The sequence below is a fragment of the Beta vulgaris genome, chromosome 7 (assembly GCF_026745355.1).
Source record: "Beta vulgaris subsp. vulgaris cultivar EL10 chromosome 7, EL10.2, whole genome shotgun sequence".
Classification (NCBI taxonomy): Eukaryota; Viridiplantae; Streptophyta; class Magnoliopsida; order Caryophyllales; family Amaranthaceae; genus Beta; species Beta vulgaris.
This window is the reverse complement of record NC_079208.1, coordinates 49585319-49608056: the sequence shown is the minus strand read 5'-3', so window position 1 is coordinate 49608056 and position 22738 is coordinate 49585319. Positions and strand designations below refer to the sequence as shown.

Below are 22738 nucleotides of genomic sequence, written 5' to 3'. Positions count from 1 at the left end.
TTATCTAAGATATTTATGACATAACACGTGCATATTAAATATTAAAGAAAAGAAACAAGAATATATATTTGGAACAGGAGGGATACCATTTTCTAACAAACATAACATTATAGAATTTCAAGAAACAAAGTTGAAAACGGTTATGGCCAGGTGACTCAGGTCCAAACACTTTGACCCGAAAAACCGATCGCACAGTACTAATTATGTTGGGTATTCAATGTTTTTTCTCACCTCTCCAGGTACAAGACTTTTGTTGCCCCTTTGCATTTTGATATGTAGAAAGTACTCCCTCCGTCTCTAAATAGATTGTCCATTTCTTTTAGGCACAAGTATTAAGAAGAAATAATGTGTCGGATCTTAGTTGTATTAAGAGATAATTAAATATAGAAGTTAGTATACGTTTTATGAATTGTTTATTAAAGAGAGAGAAATATGGGTCATATGGGGAATTGGATGATATTATAAAAATTAAAAACAAAATAATATAATATTCGGTTTTTTAACCAGGTACCCCGTACCCCTAAGGTTTCTTAATATTCACCCGCTACCCTCGCGTTTTTCAAAATTCACCAGGTATCCTGTGGTTTGGAAAAATCATCAGAATACCCTTAATGACTAATGGCCATCAACTCCGTTAGTCATTAAGGCTAAATCAACGAAATTAACCCCTAACTAACCTATTTAATCCTTATTAACTCTAACTAAATCTAGTTAATATTTTTGAACCCTAATCAACCTATCTCTCTCCCTAACCCCTAATCCCTAACCCCTAGCCCCACCACTTTCCCCCACCTCACCCCTAATGTCCTAACCGCCCAAAACCCACCATCCCACCAACCCTGCCCCTTCCCATCGCGCAGCGCCTCCCTCCACCCCACCCTTCGCAACCCCTCCCTCCACCCCATGAGTTGATTTCCTCTTTCCCTTTTCGAATTTCGCGCAGCGCCTCCCCTGAGTCGATTTTGACATTTTTAATGCTCCCTTTATCTTGCAATAATTGAAATAACTTTTACAAGGGGTAGGGTGGGGTGGGGTGGGGCGAGGGGAGGCGTTGCGTGAGGGGTGGGGGTGGGGCTGCGGTGGTGAGGGGCAGGGGTGGTGGGAGGGTTTAGGATTAGGGTTAGGGGTTAGGGTTGGAAGTTAGGGTTAATTAAGTTTTTTAGGGTTATATTTAACAGAAAGTTGACGGTATGATCATGTCAGTTATTTTTCCAAACCACATGGGTACCTGTTGAATTTTGGAAAACGCGAGTGTACCAGGTGAATGTTAACAAACTTCAGGAGTACCTAGTGAAAAAACCGTATAATAATTTAATGGGTGGATCCCTATCAAATAAGGAAATGAGATTTGTAGATAGGACAAACATAAATAGAAAAATGACACTTTATTTAGAAACAGATGAAATATTAATTAATTATATTCTGCTTTCTTTTTAGGTCCACGTCGTCTTACAGTAGTAGCCTAGTAGGAATCTAATCAGCTGTGCGGAAGAGAAGACCTCCCACCTAACTGCTTATAATTCTTTACCAGACATTCTCCTTCTGCTCTCCTAAACAGGTATAGTATAATTCCTCTTTTTTTCTTACTAGAACTTTTAATCTTTTGCTTATAATCTGCTTAAATTTCTGCAAATTTTTTCAGTTTATTTGTGATGTCAATTTGTATGGATTCTTGAAGAGTGGCAATTCAATTGGTTGTTTGAACTTAAATTCTATCTGAATTTTGCTCTTGCATTCGTAATTATGTCGTGTATTCGAGCCAAAAAGGTGATTTCTTTGGTTAATTGAACATTTTAATGAGAAACCAATAAAGATAGGTTTTATACATGGATGTTTAAGTTTAACCCCTGAAAAAATTGTATCTACAGATACTTTATAATGAACAAAATTACAATTTCATGCTCTCTTCAATTTTCCGTGTACATACCGTTGTTCTTGCTTGAATTGTAATCAAGGCTTAGGAAATTTGGCAGCTTGGGTAAAGGGTTTTTCACTTAGGGTCCATTTAATAGGGCGTAAAACATTTTCCTCGGAAATTGTTTTCCTCTATTTTCAATTTTACATCCTTTGGTTCGCAAAGGAGTGTAAAACCATTTTCTCTTGAAGTAAATTACTCTTCCAATGATGGAAAACCATTTTCCTTTCCAAATGAAGAGAAAACTATTTTCCTTCATTTTCCTTATTTCTCTTGTACACTCCTCTAATTACCTCATTACTTTCCATTTCATTTTTCTTTCACGTCATCATTTATCTTACATATAACCAAACAACGGAAAACTAATTTTGGAATTGTATTTTTCATTGTAAATTGTTTTCCACTGTAAATGTTCTACGCCCAACCAAACGGAGCCTTAGATTGCCAAGTTGTTAGTTTTTATAAATTTTGAACTTATTGGAGTGTTCTATGTGAGCATTGACTTATTTCTAATCGTTATAAGTTATAACTAGGGATTTTCGGAACAAACTTAGGGGGACAAATAGGGGTTTTTGGAAAAAAGGGTAAGAAATGTGAATGTTTGTATATGTTATAACTTATAGTAGTTATAAATTATGAGTTTATTGTCCTATGCTGATGCATTCTTTGTGAAATCATAAAGAGGAGAATAGAGTACTACGGTTTTGGTTTATGTCGAAAATTGGTGGGAATCATAGACTTGGATTCTAGATAGAGGCATTAGGGAGTCATTTTTGTAAATCTTGTCACGTTATCGTAATTGTTAGGCAAATGTAGTTTTTTCATCGTAGTTGTTAGTTGCCATAGAAGCTGTAAAATCTGTTCTTGGGTGAACTATTATCTTACCTCAAAAACTACCTCTACTGGAAATGTAGTTCTTTCAAAACACTACATCATCTACTGAAAGCTACCATAGAACTTTACTTCACCAAACACACTCACCCCACGAGCATTAGTATAGTTGTGCATTGGTCAAACCTCTAAAAGCTGCTTGAAAAGCGGTTGCCTCACATACCCAGAAGCTTCAACTTAAAGTGGTGGAGGTAAGCGGGAACTTTGAGCATTGTCTGACCATAGATTGATACATGTTTCTAATTGCTAAGGTATAAAGTACAATATACATGTATTTGCACTTTAGTCTCTTTTTTCCTTGGAAAACGGCAACCAAGACAACAAAGATCTCCAAAACTATTCATGACCGTTATGGAAATATGGCCACTGAAGGGAAGGCATATATATCTCAGACCAATAGTCCCTGGTTCTACCTTCTGGTGCTTCATTTATATTAGTTCTGGTTCTGAATTTCAAACTTTTAACTGGTCCTTTTGTTGAGTGATGATCTTTCTTTTAAGTACTTCCCCTTCATTCTTTCTCTTCAATATTTCTACTCGTGTGCTCCTATTTTTATACATCATTGGCCTCTTGATGTTGACTCTTCTGCAGAAATACCAATGACGAATGCTTGCGAAATTGCAACGTCATACGATAATCCACTTGGGAAGCTTCCTGATCATTTGCTAGTTGAGATATTTATTCGAGTTCCTGTGACTGACTGGGCGAAAGTATCTTGCGTTAAGAAACACTGGGCTGATTTGTTTAAAGAAGAGTGTCTGTGGCATGCTGCTCTTGTGAAAACATATCCTTTTGCTGGTCTTGCAAAAAGATGGCCGGGACCAATTCCTCGAGGAATAAGTAAAAGGTATCCATCTCTATAGGATAATTGACTATGAAATTAGTTTCAGTCATCAGGCATACGGTGTATTTGTCTGCAGACATAAAGCTCTAGGTGCCAAATTACAGCTTAATATCTTTGAATAACTAACCTTCAACTAAAGGACTTGTAAAGTATCTTATGTTTGTAAATTACTTATCCAGTTATTCTGAGGCTGCATCCTATCGATATGACATCTTGAGCTTAAATTGAGACCTTAGAATTGAGAAGGAGAGTTTCTCTCTAGTCCTTTTTGGAGTGAGAGAGAAACATTTTTGGCCTTTCATTTTGGAAATGGCCTTAGCGAGGAATTTCTTGTTGATATCAAGATGCTATATTTTATAGCATATTTTGGTGTGGCAAGTTGGCAACTCTTGCAAGTATGATAGTAATGGCATCATATGTTATCTTTTATTGATTCAGCTTACATGTGCAGGCGATTCACATCTTTGTATATCAGTAGACACATCTTTGTTCTTGACGATGGGATGGATGAGATTGTGGGTCATACGTACCTTTTCCTGAAGGAACAACTTGAAATTTCTACTATGCCACCCCCGTCTACAATACTTCACGGGACAATAATAGGTGCACATCGGAATTTGGAGCATTATCTTTCTTTTAGTTCATAGTCAAGTTTTTTATTTGTCCGATATTATAAGGTCAACGATCTCCGGTTTAAGATTAAAAGCCTGTACATAACTAAGCTCTTTCAAAGTAGACTAACTGTTGGTAGGTTGATGTAATTGGGTCTTATGTGCTAAAAAAGTTTATGAACTTGACTGTCGATATGCGCTGACTATGTAAAACTCTCTTGTTAATACCTCACCAGACCAGTTCATAGCTTGCGGGAAATCAAGGGAAAGGGCACATGAGCTAGCTTCTTTGATCTGGCTTGCTGTCATTGATAATTTAGAGGAAGACGAGAGGACATTTCATCTATTGAAGCGCTTGGCTCTAGAAGGAAATGTAAGAAATCACCTCTACTCAATGTTCCAAATCTATATCCTTAATTTTTGTAACATGGACAAATTAACTCCCTGCGATGAAATATTCTGTTTATCAATTCCACTTTTATTCTACGTCCAGGTATTTCTTCCATTCCCATATTCGAGGTCAAGCAAGGTGCTCTGGAGGATATTTGAGAAGCTTTTCACAGATTTTCGTGACTGCTTGAATCATGTCGACTACTATGACCTTGTGGCAAGTGCTAAGTCCAGATTTCAGCCTATACCATCTACTTGGTTAGGTTACTAATCCCTGCTTTACCTGATTAGAAGTTAGAAGTGTATATGTAGATACACTTGTCTCATTTGGGGCCTTTCCGTGGCTATACCGCCGATGTTGTTGCTTTTACATAAAGGAAATGTATATTTTCATGTTAATATGAAGTTACTGGGTAATCACTATTCACAGGTCATAAAGTCACCATATTGATAGGATTGTAAAATAGACGCTCTTGAATCTTGATGTCTCCATATTAATGTAATTCTTACAGGTGCCAGCAAAATTATGAAAATGTGAGCCCATGGTATGTGATGATCAGTTCATGGAATTTGGCTAAATTCATCTTTTTGTGGAGTTGGCACATCAATATTGTGTTTTCCTCAACGTTTGTGAAGACATGTTTTCTGAGAATTCCGTTTAGTTCCATCCTACATAGTTGAGCTTGGGCACATGATAAAACAATAGGACTCACGAGGTAACATGACCAAATAATGTAGGGATCGACCCACATCACTTGTTTGATTCTTTTGTCAATAATTATATGGACTCAAATTTTGGTCATGTTGATGTTGCTGCACTACTTATATAAGTGTGATTCCCGGTGGTAGAGGTGGTAAGTGGGCGACCAATGAACTAGACTCGACTTGAAAATGTTTCGTCTCAAATTCGATCAATGGCTTGATTTGAACTAAAAAAGACATGATTTAAAACTTATTGTGTTTAAACATCTTCGACTAACCTTTCTAATGGAAAGATTGATGACCCAAGTTCCTAAAAGAATTTCTAACTGAGTCAAATTATTATTCGAGTTTGAGATTGAGTTGAGTTTTGAAGTTTGAGTAACTAGTTTATTTGTTTGGTTGATTAAACATACTTGGCAAATTGAAACTTACAATGAATAATTATCTATAAGGTCATTTTTTAAACTAGTGCAAAAAATGCTTCAGTTTTCTTGTAGTAAGTGATTAAAATCCAACCTTTTCTTTGCATAACGGGTCGTTATGTAACGAATGTTGGATTTGTTGTTATGTGAGGCTCTGTTACATAATGTTACAATAAAATCACGTCCTTCTCATTATGTCATCCCTCACTTATGTAACAACATGGAAATATAGTGTTTTCCTTATATTCTTAAATATCGTCAAACATTTTAGATAAAACAAGACCATAATGACAAAAATCAGATCAATTAATAAATTTAGACACGAGTTTGTTTTGTTCAATTTTTTTTTTTTAGTTTATGTTTGTTTTATAATATTTCTTCCTATCTAATTTTCTAAAACTAATTCTACGTTGGTTTACATGTAAGATAAAATATATAGATTATGTTAAGAAATAAAAGATAGTACTTCGATAAAGAAAACGAAGTGACATCTATTTAACTATTTTACTGAGAGCATTCACAATGTAAGCTACAACCATTTGTAGCTTGTTGTGTCGCATTAGATTTTCAAACTACAACAATTTCAAGCCGCAACTTCTCAAATGTAAAACCACAAGCACTTGTACCTTTTAATTTGTAGGTCATACTTGCCAAAATGTGTCCAAACAATAGTAATAAAAAATATATGTATATCTATACAATATATTAAAAGGCGTGCGCAAACAAGAAACGGTGCCACGTGGCGCTCTCCTTAAGGGAGTTTTACTCCATGTAATCCACAACAATAAAAAAGATTGGGAATTTCATAGTATACGATTTGATCTCGAGACCTCAATAACATATACTTAAGTCTTAACCACTAGACCAAATGACATTTATTGTTATCATCTTAAATTATAATATTAATAAATGGATTTTTTTCTTACCGGGGCGTAGCCCGGGCATAATAACTAGTATTATTGTGAAACGATGTAGATTTGCGCTACTACAAGGTTATTCCAAATTAAAACCGCTTACTCCATCTTTTATATATTTGCAAGCTGATCCCTCCCTTCCACTATTATAGATGCACTAAAATTTAACTTTAGAATCTTACTGAAGATTACATCTTCTATTACACTTTTTTCCTTCTTCAATTAGATCCCAAACCTCAAAAGTGAATCACGCTACAAAGGAGGACAATTATGATGCTTGCATATGAGAAGGTGACATAAAGCACTGTGAGATTTGTGAACTCATTATTCATTAACCTTCACATTCATATGCAATCTTTTTGTGTTAGAGAAATAGATTTGACTACTTTGACCATCATAAATACTCCCATATTACAATAACAAAATTTTGGGATCTAAGATGTGGGTCCCATCTCTCACACACTCAGATCAGAAATTCAGAAAATAAATGGGATCCAAAGTAACCAATTTTTATTATTTTAAAAAATGGTTACACATCCACTAAATTCCAAAATTCATGCATGGTACTACATCACTCAATATAAAAAATGAATAAAATTTCCAAACATGTCTAACAAGGGTAGAAATGTAATTTCACTAGTTCCTTACTCGAAAAACCTCTGCTTTCGCGGCCTTTCTGTATCAACAGTAGCATTGGTTTCTCTGACAATATTCCCTGCACTTCATGATAGAGAGATAAACTAGAGAGATAAAGTTGAAAGATAATGGCATTGATTGTTTCTTAATTCTAGGGTTTCTCAATAAAATGTCAAAATCTTACTCTTTTTTCAAAAAAAATTCACAGTTTTAAGCTTCCAAAACATCAAACAAACAACATTAGTAATAAGTCAATTAGAAAGAAATTAACTAGAAAAAAACACATTAGTTGAGTACAAAAAAGGGTTTATAACTAGAAACAAAGTTCTTGTACTTGTTAAGTTATACTACTACACTACATTTTTCACGAGAAAATTGAGAAAAAAAAGTGAAGAAAAAAGTTAAATGAGAGAAATTGGGAAATGGGTTTAAATTGTAACTTTTAATGCTTCATCTATCTAAGTTACCCACCAAGTTGCTCACACATTTGGTACTTGCTCAACTTCTTTCTCTCTGTTTTCTTTCTCTCTCCTCTTTCTTAATATCAAACACAGTACTGTAGATTTTAGGGTTTTGTTTGAGCTTTCTGGGTGTCTCAGATTTTGGTGATTTCATGTTGTTTTACTTTTGTGCAACATGAATGTTGGGTTTTTTGTGCAGTTTCTGGGTTTGATCTTCTGATTACTATGTAAGTTCTTTGCTGTTTAAGTGTTTTTTTGCCCTTAGTTATGTTACTTTTTCAAAATGTAGCACATTTTGTTTGTTAGTTTTGAACTTCTATATCTTTTGTGGGTTTCTAGTTTCTAAAGTTTTGTTCTTGAAGTAGCAAAATTTTATTTCTGGGTAGTTTAAAGATGGAATCTTTACTGTCAGTTTCCCTGTATCTCTATGTGAAACTTGTTCTTATTTTTTTGTTTTTGTTTTGGGTGCCATTGCCCATTTTAAAACTTTTTGATGAGTAATAATTAGTATTTGATGTTTGTTTGTAAGGATATGGGTGGAGAAACATATATGTTTGATAGATCTTCAACATTTTCTTGTTTTAGTTAAAATTTATGTTGGGAATGTGTACTGATTCAATGGTATTTGTTTTTTTTTTGTTTTTTTTTGTAGTGTTCAAACCAAGTGAGCTGCAGTTATGAGTATTGAGTACTGAGTATCTGTGATTGGAAGTTGATATACATATTGGATAACCTATGCATTGTGATTAAGTACATGTATTTCAGAGATCACTCTCTACAGGATTTTATGGGATAGGAAATTTGGTTGCTTTTTAAGTTGAGAGTCTTGTTGTTGCCGTTGAAAGAGGGACCATCTTGTGATTGTTGTTGTATCATTGGTTATGGATTTCTTTAAAGTAAGAAGGTTTAAGAAAGCTCGTAAGCCGAAATCACAGGAAGATCTAGAGGAGAAGCCGATTCCCCACCCAGAGGAACCGAACAATGAGAGTAATAATGTTTCTGGAAAATCAGTTGCTATGGATGCTCCGACAGATATAGACGATGACGATGATGATTTCATCACAAATGAGGTGAAGAGGAGATTGAAAGAATTGAGGAGAAACAGCTTTATGGTGCTCATACCAGAAGAGGATGGTGCTGAAGAAGAGGAGGAAGAGGAAGGTGAGACAAGCTCAAGTGAGGGAAGAGACATTGGAACTCAAGTTGAACATTTATATTGTGATTTTGAATCTATATTTGAAAAGTATTGTGAGCGGATGCTGTTCTTTGATCGAATGAGTGCTCAGCAGCTGAATGAAACTGGTGGTATGTGGTGTTATTTGTTGCTTGATTCCTTTTTCCTTTGCAAGGGTTCCATCAAGAGCTTTTTGACTGTTTGTCATGTTTTCAGAGTGTCTTTGGTGTCTTATACTATTATCTTAGCTGAAAGTTTAAACACAACGTTGTATTGCCCACTATATTACTCAGACTTTTCATTTTACCTCACGTACCTTTGTTTGATCCTTTATACTCCAACATGACATGCATGCACAATTTGGTACTTCATTTTGGGCCAAATTATGAAGTATGTTCATATATTTGTCGAGTTGGACCCTTGGACGTGTACATGTATCCGACCCGAGTATCCAAGTTCAAGTAACGTTTACCTACCAAAACAAATATCAGAAATTTCCTTTCTGCACGATTATGTTGCTGGAAACCGATTGGATATAGATTGAACTCTGAAATGTAAGATCATGCTATAAATCATGTTGGGTTTGAGTTGACACGGATATTAAGGCCTTAAGGCGTTCAATGCTGTCTCAAAAGATTGGTATTAGTTCCATTTTACCTTCTAACCTGTTTTAAGAGGGAGTTATCTGAGCTGCAGGAGGAAGTAAACCCTTTTTTGCCCAGTGTAACTAGTAATGACATGAAATTGAGTAATTAGATTCCCACTGACTATGCATATAATATTCCTGCAATTAAGTTTGTGGCTTCTGTGCTTGCTATCGTCTAACCTTGTTGGGAATTTCTAGTTAAAACCTTGCCCTTGTATATGACATGGATAAAAACTCTGTTTCAACTTTTTGAAGTTTTTACCTGAAGTATTAGCTCTATAACCAAAGGCTGAACTGGACTCATGCTGTTCTTGTGATGTAGGGCCCATGAGTCCTTCAACACCATCTCCAAGAGCTGCATCTAGGAAGTTTGTATCTTCTTTCCGATGTCTCTCGATGAAAAAGATTGAAGAACCTGATAGTGAAACTGAGCAACTGCAGCAACCAGATGAAAGTCCTTGTCTGGACCTCGAAACAGCATATGTAGCTCACATTTGTTTGACGTGGGAAGCTCTTCACAGCCAATACACCCAGTTGAGCCAGAAGATATCCTGTCAGCCTGAGAATTCTACTTGTTATAACCAGTGTGCACAGCAATATCAGCAGTTTGAGGTGTTATTGCAGAGATTTATCGAAAATGAGCCTTTTCAGCAAGGTTCAAGAGTCGAAAAATATGCTCGAAGCAGAAATTCTTTGTCGAAATTACTACAAGTTCCAAAGGTGCAAGGTAAGATCTTGTTTGATAGAATCTGGATATGTCATTTCTTGCCTTTATATGTGTTTATATGATTTATAATCAGATATAGTCATGCTGAATGGTTCAGGTGCCTATGAGAATGTGGTCGATGCTGAGGAATCAGATTACAAGATTCTTGCCCCTGATCTTCTCAAGTTGATTGAGACATCAATCTTAACTTTCTACACGTTCTTGAGGCTGGATAAGAAAAAATTTGGTGGGGTACGCAACTTGTTCGGAAGCCAGAATCATATGGCTACACCTCTTCAACATGTTCAGTTAGTTGCCGAAAAGGTATTGGTTCTTATCTCAAATTCAGTCCTTTCCCAGCATGCAGTGAAAGCATATATAGTTAAGTTGTAGATATGCAATGTCCCTTTTACCAAAAATTAAAACAATATTTGCAATGTCCATTGAGTATTGGGCCTAACCAAACCTGGAACATACATCGTTTTCTAGATTGATTAAACTTGGATATTCTTCCGTGCTTGATATGACTTAAATGAATCAATCTGAAGAAAGACATAATATGCGAGGTTTTGATAAAGCTAATGAACCACACATAGTTTCTTCCACTTGATTCCATATGTCATTATGCATTTAGGGTGTGCTCGATTGAACTGAATTTGACTAATTTGAAGGTAGCATAGTTTCTTCCACTTGATTCCATATATCATTATGCATTTAGGGTGTGCTCAATTGAACTGAATTTGACTAATTTGAAGATATCTGAACTTACTGAAAATAATTGTAGTTGTAGATTGAACTTATCTGAACTTTGACTAGAATAAGTTAAAATAAGCTGAAAAAGTCACATCTTTAGTATGCATCTCTAGCACACATCTCCTTTCTCAATTTGATCCTGGCCTGTGGCCATGATTGAGTTTGCTTTATGACACAAGTGATGTAGAAATATAACCTTATAGGGCTTTGTTTGATTAAGTCATTTTTCAGGGAAAAAATAGAAACACCTATATATTTTTTTTCTCAAGTTTTGAAGAGGAATCAAATAAAGAAAAATCAAGTTTGAAAACCTGACTTCTAATGAAATATACTTTCCTCTATGAACATAATTAGCTAAAAGTGTTTTCCATTTGAACCAAACACAGCCTTTATAGAAATTCTTCGTCTATTTTAGGGTGGGTGAGGGGAGTGTCGAAAGTACATTATAGGTTGAAGGAAAAAAAGTTAACCTAAAGCATTATCATTGGTACTTTCATTGCAGAAAGGGATAAAACTGAAGGAATTGCGCAAGAAGAAAAGCTTGAAAAAGAAGTCATGGCCTTCTACACACGAAGAAGTGGACATGCTTTTAAGCCTCATCGATGCTAAAGTTGTATCCAGGGTACTAAAAATGGTTAAGATCACCAAAGACCAATTGCTCTGGTGCGAAGATAAGTTGAGAAAACTTGCTTTGACAGAAGGAAAGCTTCATAGAGACCCATCTCCCATTCTCTTTCCTTGTTGATGGCTCCATTCTTCCTTCGCCAATATGTTCGTATATAGCCTAGCCTCTTTCAATTCCTTCGACACACAATGAGGTGGAGATTTTGTCGAATGCTGCAAGTCGTGACTAAGTTAGAAGTTATGTTCTACCGGTCATTGTGAAGCTGATTAATTCTGTGGTGTGTGAAAAATAATGGCTGAAAAACATTGCTTTCTGACTTGTCATATGTTTGAAAAGCCATTAATATATGCCACCCTTGACTAATTATGTATCCGGGCAAAACAATATTTGGTGATTAGCTACTTGCAATTTCAGAATTAATGGCTATGATCTCTTCACTTCTTAAAGCGTTGACAGGTTCTTGAGTGTATGGATTGCAGTTTTGGAGTGGAGGACTTCAACCTTTTAATTTTATTTTTTAAAGAATACATATCCAAATTGAGATATGAGAAATTTTAATTTCTAGTAGCAATCTAGGAGTAGTTTGGTTCAGATTGTTGCATAATTAATAGTTCATACCAACCAAAAGGTTATACTTTACCCCTTCTAAAATAAATGAAATATTTGTCATTTTAGTCCGTTTCAAAATAAATGGAACGTTATTAGATTTGGTAATTTTCTCCATTCTCTTAATCACATCAATCCTTTTTCTTTCTCTTTTATCTTTCTCGTCTCCTAAATACCTGTGCCAAGACTCTACATTTCATTTAAAACAAAACGGAGGAAGTATGTAGAATCAAGCAATCTATATATATATATATGTGATCTTATGCAATGCACCTCTAAAAACTATATTTTATAACAATATATCATCATTCATTTGTTCTTATTTTATCACTCTAAAGTCTCACAAAAGTCTTTACACATAAAATAGTATGCTAAAGTAACCTTCATGATGTTTCTTCAATCTTTGAAATAACCTATTACAATACTTTTGCCTCAAAGTATTCCGTGCTAGACAACTTTGAACATCGTTTGAACTACTCATTAGTTGGATGTGATAAATTTGTCTTAATATTGTGAATTAATACACTAAACCGTTAAAAATGCTATTATCAAAGAAAATGATGAGAAATTGAGAATCTCAACTCAACGATTACGCACAATCCTTGTAAAGTGAGGAAAAAAATAAAGAGAATCCCAACTCGACGATGTAATTATGTTTCGTAATTACCAGGAATCAAGGATTTAGTAGGTAAATGACCCCTTTTTGTCTCTTAGCGTGAACAACTGAAAAAGGCACAAATGAGTTTTGCATACGACGACAGTATACAAGATTTTATTATTTGGAAATTAATGTATAACATGGGCCTAGTCGGGCCAATTCTACATCAAGAGAAAAAGCTTTTGTAGTACGATGCGACAAACAATATGTTGACATTTTGATTTATGATCATTTCTTCTTCTTCTTTTGCCCTTTTTTCCATCAAAAATAATAATAATATTAATACCAATGGCAATGCTGCAATTTCGTGACGTGAAAGACTTGAAGAATAAATTACTAATAGTACTACTCTTCTACTCTTCAAATATAAATTTATAATCTAATATTTTAATTAATTTTTATTGCACCTACCTGCAAAAGTGTTGATAATCTATGATTCTTTCTCAAACAACATTTGGATATTGATCAGAAATATTCAGAATTCATTTCCAACTTCTTATGCTTATATTCTGTTATCTGATACAAAAACCCAGGTGCTCTTCTTTACAAAATTCCCAGAAAGTTGGGATTTTTGACAGTCTGTTAAAAGGGTTTTACTTTCTGCCTCTTTCTTTTTAGTGTGCAGGTAAAGTTTCTTTCTTTCTTTTGTCAACCCTTTTTTTTTTAACAAATTTTAAGCTTACATTTTTGGAAAAAAAGGGGTTGACAAAAAAACCTGAAAATAATTGCCAGTTCTTCATTTATGTTCTTGTTTGTTGTGTAATTTTGAAGTGTTCTTCAATTTTTTTTTTTTCATGTAATAATTGGATTATTGTGGATGTATGTGCTTAATTTTTGCTTGTTGATGATAAAAAGAGATAGTACCCTTTTTCTTTTTTCCTACCATATAACTCTGATTGTTGGTTTTCTCTGTATTTTTCCTTGGGTGGTTGTTTTGATGTTGGATATTAGCTTAAAAAGAAAAAAAGCATGGACTAAAATGTATCTTTGGTGCTATAAAAGCATGGGGCTAAAATGTATGGTGTTGGTACTAAAATTTTTGAGTCAAAAGAAGGTGTATAGCTACTTTTGAATCATTTAGAATGGGGCTATGAATGGAAATAATTCTGGGTCCAATGGCTTTGAAAGAACCAAAGAGGGGATTGAAGAATGGCAAAGTTAGGAACCTAGATTTATTATTAAAGCATATATGTAATAATTATGGATGGCCCATAATCAATTGGGGAAATTATTTTGGGGGTGATTATTGCAAACTTTTTTCATGTATAAATTGAGAAGTTTGCATCTGTCAATTGTAATTAGTCCCTGCTTTCTGAATTCGCAACGATCAATCATCTTTATTTGGTCTTTCGCCTTGCTGTTTAGGGCATCACAATCTTTATGCTGTTGATAAAGCACTACCTTCGTTTTTTTAGTTGCAATGTTTTGAATTTTGTAGTATCATATATTGATATTAGAACAAATATTAGTATGTACAATGTTGTTGGATTTATCTCAATGTATTGTTTTAGAACATCAGCTTTTAGTGACTTTTACTAATAGATAATTAAGGATATTAATGGTCAAAGTTTTGTGCTGACAAGCGTGAAAAGCAAAGTGTTGCCAACTAATAGAAGTTGGAAAGAGTATTTTTCATACTTATGATGCAAAATTTTGTCACATACAGTTCATAGTTTGATAAATATCTAACTACTTATATGTTAACCTTTTGTGCTCTGGTGAAATGTGGCCATAAAGAGGCAGGCTGCATTATTGGAATTGGAGTTTCCAAGGGCTGAGGAAGCTGCTCGTTTAGTTTGGGAAGGATGGCAACCGAGAGTCCAATTAGAATGTTAGAGAGTGATGAGTCCAAAAAGTGGCTACCTTCTATGGATTCTATGTTGTTTTCTTCACCTTTCAGTAACGTTTCTGGTCAAGAAGGAGTAAGCAAAGTTTTAAAAGACAGTTTTGTCCTCGACGAACAAACTCGTATGGTGCCTAATAGAAGTGGTAGTGCTCCACCTACTATTGAGGGTTCCATTGCTGCCTTTCGGTCTTTTATGGACCAGAGGCACTCTTCTTCAACTATCTCTAGCAATGAGTTTTTGGACAGTCATGAGTCTGAAGAACAGATGCGAACTGATCCATCATACATTGCATATTACTATGCTAATGTTAACATGAATCCAAGGCTTCCTCCTCCTCTAATCTCACGAGAGAATCGTCATCTAGTGCGACTTATGGGAGTTTTTTCTGGTAAAAAGAATTCTGTTACTGAAGGTTTGCTGGGTACTCATAAGGAAGAACCTGAAGAAGCTGTGTCACCACGTGAAACTTATGGTGATCAGAAGGAAATTTTTCTGCATGGTACAACAACATTTTTAGCGGGAAATAATGGAAGTAAGGTAATGGAGCTCTGTTACTTGTGTCTTGGTCATGCTTGTAGAAATTGATTTGAACAAAATTTGTGCTATATGCTCTGTTTTGTTGGACAGGAATTTCAATGGTTTCCAAAGGAAAACACAAGTGCAAATTAGTTTTCTTTTGTTTCGTTCTTTGCAAGAATAGTTAAAGACAAAAAGAAAAATGAATGAGGGGAGGGGGTCAATGTCAAAAGAGAAAAAATAAGGTATGGAATAGGGAGAAAAATAAGGCATTCCGTATTCCATCTTTGGGAAAACTGCTTACCATCCTCAGGAAAACTATTTCATTCCCTTCACGAGCCAAACAAAGATAACTGGGATAACACTTCTCCAGGAAAATGTTTTCCTTCCAACCGAACACTCTCTTATGATGTTAAAATTATTAACTATTATTAATGTTGCACATTTACTGTTTACATATTTCAACAGTTGTTATACTTATATTGGGTCATGGTTTTCTAGAGCTTCTTCATTTACAATTTTAGCTAGCATCTTTCGTGCATGTTTTCATGCATGGCTCATGGTTTCCTTCTTTTTCTTGGTGCTTTAGGGAGACCTCATTCAGGTTCCATCTTCTGTATCTAGTGCAGCTTTCGAAGGAGAAAAAGATCATGACTTTGGCACAGTTTCAACAACTGATCACATTAAAATGCAGGAGTCATGCTTAGGTTCGGTTGGCACCAATTCTTCCATATCAACTGCTTCTTACTACAGAAAAACTGATGTAGAGGATTTTGCATCTAACCAGAGTAATATTGGCTCAGATACTTCGGTAGTAGAATCTAGAATGAAATTATTGGATGTTTCAAGCGAATTAATCAGAGAGGATGACCAAAAGAGACATGGCAATCTATACTTGCATGATGAGAATAGGCTTCTTCCTCATCCTTCACAAGACCGGACTTATCAGATGCCTGGGTTCCAAACTTATGCTATTCCCCGAGGAATGTATGCTGTCCACCAGAAGCTGTTACCCGTACATCAGCCATTTATGCCTAATGCAGGACTTGTACCACCATTATATGCGTCAACAGCTGCTCAAATGAATTCAGGAAACCTTTTTTATCCAGGTGTACCACCAGGCTTCCCTAGTCCACAACATTCTCTAGGTGGATATAGTGTAAATTCAGTTTTTCATCCTCATTTTGGCGGATTTCTTCACGACAATGCATTTCCATTACCAATTAATGCATATCCCAAAGCAGCCTTAAATTTATCTGGTGATATGAACCCGTATACTAGTCAAATTCTACGGCCTTCTTTTGGCGGTCCTCTTCAAGGGCAATGCTTTCAACCACTGTATGAAGATGCTCAAAGAAGAGTTGTTCAGCATCAACTGGGTGTTCTTGCATCACGAAACTCTGATGCAACTTCTTTGTTAGGTGATATGGAACTTAATCATCCTGGAATAGACAAAGCAAGCATATCCTCTCCAATAAGTGGGACTCGCGTTAGTGCTACCTTCTATGGATATCCTCCTAGCTTAGGGGAGTCACAATTTGCAGCCCCATCACCTTTATTACCAGGATCTTCCTTATCTAGGAATATTCATCAAGGGCTAGGCAATGATTTGAGTCCTTCACAACAATCACCAAAAAGTACAGCTGCATCTTATGGATGGAAAGGACAAAGAGGAGCTGAGAATATTGATACTCATATTCCTAAAAGGCATTCTTTTCTTGAATTACTCAAATCCTACAGTTCCAGGATGCTCGAACTGTCAGATATTTCAGGCCAGATTGTCGAGTTTAGGTAGTTTCATAGAACCTCTTTCCCCATTATGTAGGTACTTTTTAAAATATTTATTTATTGATGTTGTTAACTGGTCACCTGCAGCACTGATCAACATGGTAGTCGATTCATTCAACAAAAGTTGGAGAACTGTGGCAGTGATGAGAAGGAATCTGTTTTCAATGAAGTTCTTCCACAAGCTTCAAAGTTGATGACTGATGTCTTTGGAAATTATGTAGTTCAAAAGGTGCAGTTTCAATATCCCAGGTTCTATGTTTTATGAGACGAGTTATTGGTATTTGAATTGATTTTCGTTGGATATTGTGAACTGCTGAATTGTGTTACATCTGTCATTATAGTTCTTTGAGCATGGAACTGCTGAACAGAGGAGAAAACTTGCCCAGCAACTTACTGGACAGGTTTTGACCTTAAGTTTGCAAATGTATGGCTGTCGCGTGATCCAAAAGGTATATTATTTCATATTGTTTATATAGTGTTCATAAGTACTGAAGCATCCTATTCGGACAATGATAAATAGATTGGCAATTCCAATACTATGAAGGAACCAACACTTTGTTCTTCTAGACCAGTCTCTGACGAAGAGTGACATACATTATACTCCCTCCGTCCTTTATTAGTTTACTCCTTTTGACTTTTCACATTTATCGATGAAAAACTTTGAGTGATAATATCTCTAATTATGTATTTGTAAAAATTATAAAAATTTAATATTCCAAAACTAAATATTGAGACGAATCAAACAATATCACACATGATTATATTTTCCTTACATATAAAGTACAAATGACGGTCAAAGTAATAAAGATGAATAGTGTTATAAGTCAAAGTGGGTAAACTAATAAAGGACGGAGGTAGTATATGGATCTCTTAAGCCTGATAGTTGGAAATTTGGAATTGCATGTAACCTTTTCCTTCTAATAAGTACAAGCCTTTCATAAATGTAAATTTGGTCAAATTAAAACCCGACTCTGTTTGGTTGGACGGAAAATCCTTTTCCATTATAGGGAAAAACAATTATAAATTAGTTATCTGGTTCTAAGGTAGAAGGAAGAATGCAAATGGTAGGGAGATGATGTATGAAAGGATGGTAAAGATAAGAAGAAAATTATGGAATTCTTTCCTTCAAAGAGGAAAATGTTTTTCACTGTCTTTCAAAAAGCAAGAATCATGAGGCTTATGTAGATTACATCAACTGACAAGACCTTTATGATGAAAAAAGTGCATATAATCTGTTTCACAGGGAAACCCAAAAAATTCTGTAGATTCGCAGGACTTGTAGTAGATTGCTGGGTCATAAGCCCGCTAATATTGCTTTTGTTGTACGAGTACTTATAACTTGATCAATAACTATACTGGGAAACTGTTTCTACAATCTTTCTTGTTGACCAGAGAGCTAATTGAGCGGCCATTTTTGCATATTAACTCTATTCATGGCTGTAGGCACTTGAGGTCATTAAGCTTGATCAGAAGGTGGAGCTTGTAAAGGAGCTTGATGGGCATGTTTTGAGATGTGTGCATGACCAAAATGGAAACCATGTGATACAGAAATGTATTGAATCTATCCCGACAGAGAAAATTAAATTTATCATTTCTTCGTTTTCTGGTCACATTGCAACTCTTTCTTGTCACCCATATGGTTGTCGTGTCATTCAGGTATCTCTGAACTTCAGCTATGTGAATTTTATCTTGATTCGTCATTTTTTTCCTCCCTAAAAAGATCTTAATTCATTTGTGTAGAGAGTTTTGGAGCATTGTTCAGAAGAACAGATAAGTCAGAGGATAGTTGATGAAATCCTTGAATCTACGTCTACTCTTGCTCAAGACCCGTATGGTAACTATGTTACTCAGGTATTGATGCCTACCACTATTAGGAATCTGTCCTTGCTGCTTGTTTTCAATTTTTGTGTTTGGGAGATTGTAGAGCTGGGCACAGGTTGCGCTGTATGGGACAGTAGGCCTTGTACTTGCCAAGTTTCCAAAAGAGGGACCGATGCCTGGCCCCTATAGAACTAGCTCCTCTTTTGGATTAAAAATGAGCGAGTTGGCCCATCGTGCTCATGCCAGACTCAAATATTCATGCATGGATCGCGTGCCTCTGATGTTGGCCTGGCTGAAACAACTTTTGCAAGTAGTACTTATAGAGGCGGGACAACCACTGATGGATAACATGACGCTCTCTTCGGGGGTCGTGGGCGGTGGGGCGTGGCGAACATGTTCCAAAATCTCTTTTAATTCGGTTATTTTTCTATATGTGCTTCAATGTGACCACAAGTACATTCATACTCTTGGAAGATACAAATCTTCTAGTACTACTGAATATTGATACTGAATTTTCTCCATTATTATTGTTTCCTGTCTAAAGAATTTGGCTTTTCAGTTAATTGTAAATATGCCAAAGGATGAATTATTTTCCAAGATTGTCCGGGTTTCATATGTGGCTTCTACTCTATTTCAGGATTTGGGGTATCTAAATCTCTATGTTTATTAATTGAAAATCATCCTCTTCAATCTTCTGTTATTATATCACTCAGATTAACTTGGTTTCCTTGCAGCATATTATGGAGATGGGGAAGCCCCATCAAAGAAGCCAAATCATTCACAAGTTAGCTGGTCAATTTGTACGGTTAAGTCAGCATAAATTTGCATCCAATGTTATTGAAAAATGCATAAAATACAGCAATGCTTTGGAACGAGATCTAATAATCCAGGAAATCCTTGCACAATCTGGTAACAATGAAGCAATATTGGTAAGTTGGTGAAGATACTTATCTATAATTCAGAAATTAATGCTCCTTGCAATTTGCACAGAATTGGTATACTACTGTAAGATTCACATACCTTGTTTGCCAAATTTTTTCTCGTTTGATGCATCAAATTTGCACATCACGAGATAGAGAGCGTAAATGTATGAGTGTTTATAAGAATGTTTCATGGAAATTTGGCTTCCTGTAGCTCCTTTCTTTACTCTTCTCTTGAACTATGTTATTTCAGATGATGATGAAGGACCAATATGCAAATTATGTAGTCCAAAAGATTTTTGAGATTGGTTCTGAGAAGCAAAAGGATACATTACGAAATTGTGTGCAATTACATCTTCCTGATTTGAAAAAGGTCTCTTATGCAAAGCACATTGTGTCTCGCTATGAGCAATTAGCAGGTGGAGTTCCTCTGTCTCTAGTTCTTGGCTTTTTAAGTGGTTCAATGCTTCATATTTCTAAGCATATGCATTTATTGTTTTTTACCAAGGATGTTTTGGCCTAGTGGTTAAGATTGAGGTGCTGTGAACGATAGGTCACAGGTTCGAATCCCCCCTCTCCTTCTTTGTACTGCCTTCGTGGCTCATATGGATACAAAAAAAAAAAACAATTGTTTTTCTTCTACTAATTATTATGTTGTCACACTACTGTCCCAGGCCAGTAATGTGTTCTGAAAAAATATTTACATATGTTAATCTACACAAAATATCTGATATAGCTCAATCTGTAAGATGTTGAAGTAGGACATTAACTAATGAAACATGATACAGTAAAATATTAAATACTCTTTAAATGCTTTGGTTACTCGTACATTGTTATGGTGTACATAGTAACTAAAAGCTATCTCATTCGGACTCTTCATATCACGTCAAGTATCCGTGTAGGATCTTTTCGACACTCGGACATGGGTAGGACACTTAAACACTTCATTTTGGGCCAAAATCATGAAATTGTTTCAAAAATAGACAAGTCGAATTTTTGGACATGTACCAGAGTCCGAGTAGCTTAGATAAAAGTGTGCATATTTATTTTGGATCCCACGAGATAATCCTCAATTGTCAACCTTCTATCAGAGCAAAGTGTAAGCTAGAAATTGTCAGAAGCACAGGTAGCTCAAGTGCTCAACTTAGATGGGGTACATTGCATCTTATGTTCAATGAGGCATTTACTTTAGAGTTTGGTTGGATGGAAAACATTTTCCCGACAAACTGGTTTGCTCATTTTCGTTGAAAGTTTGTAATAATGGAAAATGGTTTTCTAAATGGTGGAAATTATAATAGCTCTCATATGGGTGGAAAAGATTTTCCTTCATAAATGAAGATCATAGTTTTCTTCCTATTCTTCACCTCTGTTTCCCTTCCTCCCATCTACGTTCCCCCGCCTTTTACATTTTTCATCGTTCCTCTCTTTTCATGCAAAGAACCAAACAAAGAAAACTAATTAATCTATTACTGTGCTTATCCTTGGAAATGTCATTACATGGAATATACATCCACTGGAAATGTATTCTATCCAACAGATGGATTCTTACTAACGATTCGATTCCTGTTAGTCTTGCGTCATGTTAGCCTCGATTTTTGAATTGCAGAGGACTCTGAACAGGAGCGGAAACAGTGTGCGAAGATGGCGGACAGCATACCGAGCACCTCTGGATGAGCTACTTATATCTCATATGCTAACTTAATTGAGACGGAAGCCCTTGATCATATCTTCTGGTGCTAACATAATGCATAGGATCCATGATTTTCGTCAAGTAAAGATACTAATGTTGTTTGATTAATGTACAGAGTACATCCAACCATTTTTTTTCTTTCTGATTTTCTTCTTTAACCTCCAGACCTGTATCTATTTTCAATCGCCTATCCTAACTCGTTCTATTTCTTTCGAACTTTCCATCATTGTAAAATTATTCTTGCCAACCACAGTGTATAATTTATAAACTAGTGAGTGTCCCGGGCGATGCTCCGGATTGTTTCTTTTCGTAATTTTTTGTCTTGTGAGGAAAAAATTGACGTCATAATTTGAAGAATACAAGAAATTGGAGTAAGAGTTTATGTCTACTATCATTACCATCACTACTAGAAAAAGAGTGTTTTCTCAACGCTTTTCCTCAATATTCTAGACGGAAAAATGCGTTGAGAAATTGATTCTCAACGCTTTGCAAAAGCGTCGAGATTTTAGGCGTGGAGAATTCTCGACGCTTTCTTGCGTTGAGATTCTCAACGCAAAGACGCGTCCAGAATGACTTGCGACGCTTTTTTGTGTTGAGTTTCTCAACGCTTTTCTGCGACTTGAAATGTGTGTGACGCTGTCTTGTGTTGGGTTTCTCAACGCTTTTTTGCGTCGCGCAATATGCTCTAGACACATTCTAACGTCAAGATTATTTTACCTCCACAAATAAATTTTTAGAGCCAAAATAACTCTTAACACGAAAAAGTGTCGAGATTTTAGCCTAGAAAAAACATCTAATAATAATAACCATTATTTAATTGGATATGGATCAAATATAATATATTATAAGCAATTTTCCAATAAAAAATACTTAAGTAGAAATGACCAATAATATATATAATAATATTAATATCTGTCTTAATTAACTAATACACACTAAAATATTTTGTTCGATCACAAATAAGTCAATTAGATAATGTCTACTATATAAACTTCTTAAAACCTTACAAAAAAAACATAACAAAAGAAATATATCTTTTACAAGACCTTTTCAAATCATTAATAACTTTACGAGTTGTACTACTTTAATGGATCCTTGGCTTCTTTTCCTTCACCATCATCTTGATCCTTGAAAAAAAAACAAAGAATGACATAATAAGTAATCTTATATAATGTGATATATTATAGTGATGGTCAATTATA

At 35.4% G+C, this 22738-nt stretch overlaps 3 protein-coding genes across 9 annotated transcripts; all 3 read left to right on the top strand.

The window, feature by feature from the left end:
- Window positions 1-1443: 1443 nt before the first annotated feature.
- Window positions 1444-5230, top strand: LOC104907273 (hypothetical protein). Of its 3 annotated transcripts, none has more exons than XM_010696182.3 (5): window positions 1444-1558; window positions 3398-3653; window positions 4102-4253; window positions 4498-4634; window positions 4755-5230. In XM_010696182.3, exons 2-5 carry the CDS (start codon window positions 3406-3408, stop codon window positions 4920-4922), a joined length of 705 nt encoding a protein of 234 aa, XP_010694484.2. In that variant the 5' UTR covers window positions 1444-1558; window positions 3398-3405; the 3' UTR covers window positions 4923-5230. The 3 variants fall into 3 exon arrangements, with proteins under 3 accessions (XP_010694484.2, XP_048503962.1, XP_019108114.2); XM_048648005.2 differs by lacking the exon at window positions 1444-1558 and adding an exon at window positions 1571-1767; XM_019252569.3 differs by lacking the exon at window positions 1444-1558 and having other exon boundaries at window positions 1783-3653.
- A 2159-nt stretch (window positions 5231-7389) lies between these two features.
- On the top strand, window positions 7390-12110 carry LOC104907272 (uncharacterized). Of its 3 annotated transcripts, none has more exons than XM_010696179.4 (5): window positions 7390-7815; window positions 8439-9091; window positions 9929-10333; window positions 10413-10636; window positions 11568-12110. In XM_010696179.4, the coding sequence occupies exons 2-5, from the start codon at window positions 8668-8670 to the stop codon at window positions 11808-11810; spliced, it is 1296 nt and encodes a 431-aa protein (XP_010694481.2). In that variant the 5' UTR covers window positions 7390-7815; window positions 8439-8667; the 3' UTR covers window positions 11811-12110. The 3 variants fall into 3 exon arrangements, with proteins under 3 accessions (XP_010694481.2, XP_010694482.2, XP_019108112.2); XM_010696180.4 differs by having other exon boundaries at window positions 7390-8013; XM_019252567.3 differs by having other exon boundaries at window positions 7392-8013; window positions 10431-10636.
- A 1210-nt stretch (window positions 12111-13320) lies between these two features.
- Window positions 13321-21847, top strand: LOC104907271 (pumilio homolog 5). Of its 3 annotated transcripts, XM_010696177.4 has the most exons (10): window positions 13321-13579; window positions 14692-15338; window positions 15907-17108; window positions 17193-17334; window positions 17447-17554; window positions 18549-18761; window positions 18846-18956; window positions 19661-19855; window positions 20100-20265; window positions 21453-21847. In XM_010696177.4, exons 2-10 carry the CDS (start codon window positions 14760-14762, stop codon window positions 21518-21520), a joined length of 2784 nt encoding a protein of 927 aa, XP_010694479.2. In that variant the 5' UTR covers window positions 13321-13579; window positions 14692-14759; the 3' UTR covers window positions 21521-21847. The 3 variants fall into 3 exon arrangements, with proteins under 3 accessions (XP_010694479.2, XP_010694478.2, XP_057246655.1); XM_010696176.4 differs by lacking the exon at window positions 13321-13579 and having other exon boundaries at window positions 13593-15338; XM_057390672.1 differs by lacking the exon at window positions 13321-13579 and having other exon boundaries at window positions 15195-15333; window positions 21453-21846.
- The last annotated feature ends 891 nt before the right edge of the window (window positions 21848-22738 follow it).